General features: G+C 44.7%; 1 protein-coding gene across 1 annotated transcript; it reads left to right on the forward strand.

Annotated features, from left to right (window-relative positions):
• Positions 1 to 376: 376 nt before the first annotated feature.
• On the forward strand, positions 377 to 718 carry LOC131875850 (arabinogalactan protein 1-like). Its single transcript, XM_059220543.1, has one exon. The coding sequence runs from the start codon at positions 377 to 379 to the stop codon at positions 716 to 718; it is 342 nt and encodes a 113-aa protein (XP_059076526.1).
• The last annotated feature ends 1,622 nt before the right edge of the window (positions 719 to 2,340 follow it).

A 2,340-nucleotide genomic window follows, 5' to 3' on the forward strand; every position in this document is an offset into this window, starting at 1 on the left:
TTGCATGCAGGTTTCTTTGGGTTCTGTGGATTTGTATTTCTCAAATCCTACATGGTATCAGAGCTAGATCTGCTATAGCTTGTTCAGACTTTTGAAAGATTTTGAGATCTAGGTTTTGGTTGCATCAGATTTGTGTTTGTCTTCTGTTTTTTATTTTGGAATAGGGGTACTTTTTTTTGGTGCACTTTGAGCTCAAACGGACCTCACTGTTGAGCTCGCAGCACCCAAAAACCCCTATTTTCATATAAAATTCGTCTGATTCAGACACAGTTGCTCCAGAAGGCAAAAAAAAATTTTGCCCCAAGGCCATACGGCCCCAAGGCATGTAGCACGAGGCGGAAAAAGAAAAAAAAATCACAAAAAATTTTAAAAAACAATGGTTGTTTTGAAAAACCGATCGCAGCTAGCTCCGAGCCCCACGTCGCTAGTGTGCAGCCCGGTGGCCACTGCCCGGCCATCGCCACCGGCTGTTTCCACCGGCCGCGGCCAGGGAGCCACCGCTGCGTCGTTGGCGAAGCCCACCACCCCTGAGCCACCCATGCACCTCCCGCTCTCCGCCGGAACTAGTGGCGCCACCCCTGCACCGCCCCCACGCCTCCCACCCCCTGCGCCAGCTCCTGGTCACACAGAGGACCAAGGGCCTCCTTTTTTTAAGCCCTTGAGGGCTATAAGGGCCCATCTAGGCCTTTTTGGAGGTGTTTTACAAAATTGGGCATAAATCGGGCGTCCGATCTCCGTTTTTTGAAAATGAATAGGCGTTGGAAAGCTGACTCCGAGCCTGTTCTAATGGTGTAGGAATTTTTTCATATTTCTCCAGTTTGTTTGCATTTTTTTGCAGTCAAAGTTTGATGAGCCTTTTTGCACTCCGAGGGGCATAACTTGCTCATTTTTGCTCCATTTTTCGAAAGCAAATAGGCGTCGGAAAGGTGGTTCTGTTCTCTTTCTAGATCTGTAGTCTACTTCATTAGTAAATTTTTTAGGCTTTTAGTTTGTACTGGGGATTAGTTTTTTGCATTGCGGGGGGGTGTTTTTTTCTTGCTTTCTGTTATTTACATCAGAAAACCAGAATCTACAAACACCAAACAAAACAATCAAACCCCTTCTACATCTTCTGTCTAGTTCTAAAAGACCACTTAATAATAATTCAAAAAAAAATTCAAAGCAGTTGAGGCACAGTTCACAGGATGGCCGACAGACCTATTGAATCTCTCACACCGCATAATTACCACACTTGGAAGGGTCGCATGATGACTCTTCTCCAGTCTCGAAGGTTATGGTCCTATTTGGATGAGGTTCAACCTCAGTTGACATGTCTTTTTGAGGTTATGCAACATAGGAACAATATGGATCAGTCTATGGGATTGATGGCTTTACACATTTCCGATAGTCTCCAGTTTCATCTTAAGGGTTGTCTCACTCCTCGAGCCATTTGGACCAAGTTTGATGGAATTTTTGCTACTGTCAACGAGTTCAGAGCTTTGCAGCTTGAAGAAAAGTTAACTTCCTTGGTACCTGATTCGTGTCCCTCTATAACAAAGATCTATCTTGCAGGGTTGTGGTAAGACTAAGACTGATACAGAGTGCATTTTCCTGATCCTCTCCAAGCTTCGGGGTCCATTTTAGATCTTCTCTTCGACCTTCTATTCCACCATGGATGCCTTGGGTGCTCGACATGTCATGCCTTCTTTTGAGGTCATTTGTGATCGTCTGACTCGTGAGCAAGCTAAGCTTAAGCAGTTGGATTCACTTTCAGGTTCACAGAACCAAGCATTGGTAGCCCAGTCCTCCAAAGGAAAACAAAATCAGAAACTGAAGCCTAAGAAAGATTCAGAGGCTAGTGAGAATGCCTCCAAGCCACCACCTAAGTTTGATTCAAAACCACAGTCCAATTCTAAACAGGGCAAATCTTCAAAGTCTGGTGAGTCTTCCTCCAAGACTAAGAAGAAATCTGGTGATCCTTGCATTTTTTGTGGCAAGGAAGGACATCCCGTTTCCAGGTGTTGGAAATGTTTAGAGGCTTTGGAGGAAGCCATGCAACAGCATAATATCAGTGCACCTCAGCCTCCTTCACAGCCCAGAGGGAAAGAATATGCTCTTTCTGCAGGAGCATTGTCCTCAGCATCCACTTGGATTCTAGATTTTGGTGCCTCTCACCATATGACACACACAGAGGATTTGGTCACCGCTCTTGCCCCTATAGGAACTAGACTTATTACAGTTGGTGACTCTGCACAACTTTCCATTCAAGGTTCTTGTACTATTTCATTGGATGGTGGTTGTCTACAGGATGTACTTTTGGTTCCTGACATTTTGACAAACCTTCTCTCCGTTTATCAAATT

This window comes from Cryptomeria japonica, chromosome 5, assembly GCF_030272615.1.
Source record: "Cryptomeria japonica chromosome 5, Sugi_1.0, whole genome shotgun sequence".
NCBI classification, from domain to species: domain Eukaryota; kingdom Viridiplantae; phylum Streptophyta; class Pinopsida; order Cupressales; family Cupressaceae; genus Cryptomeria; species Cryptomeria japonica.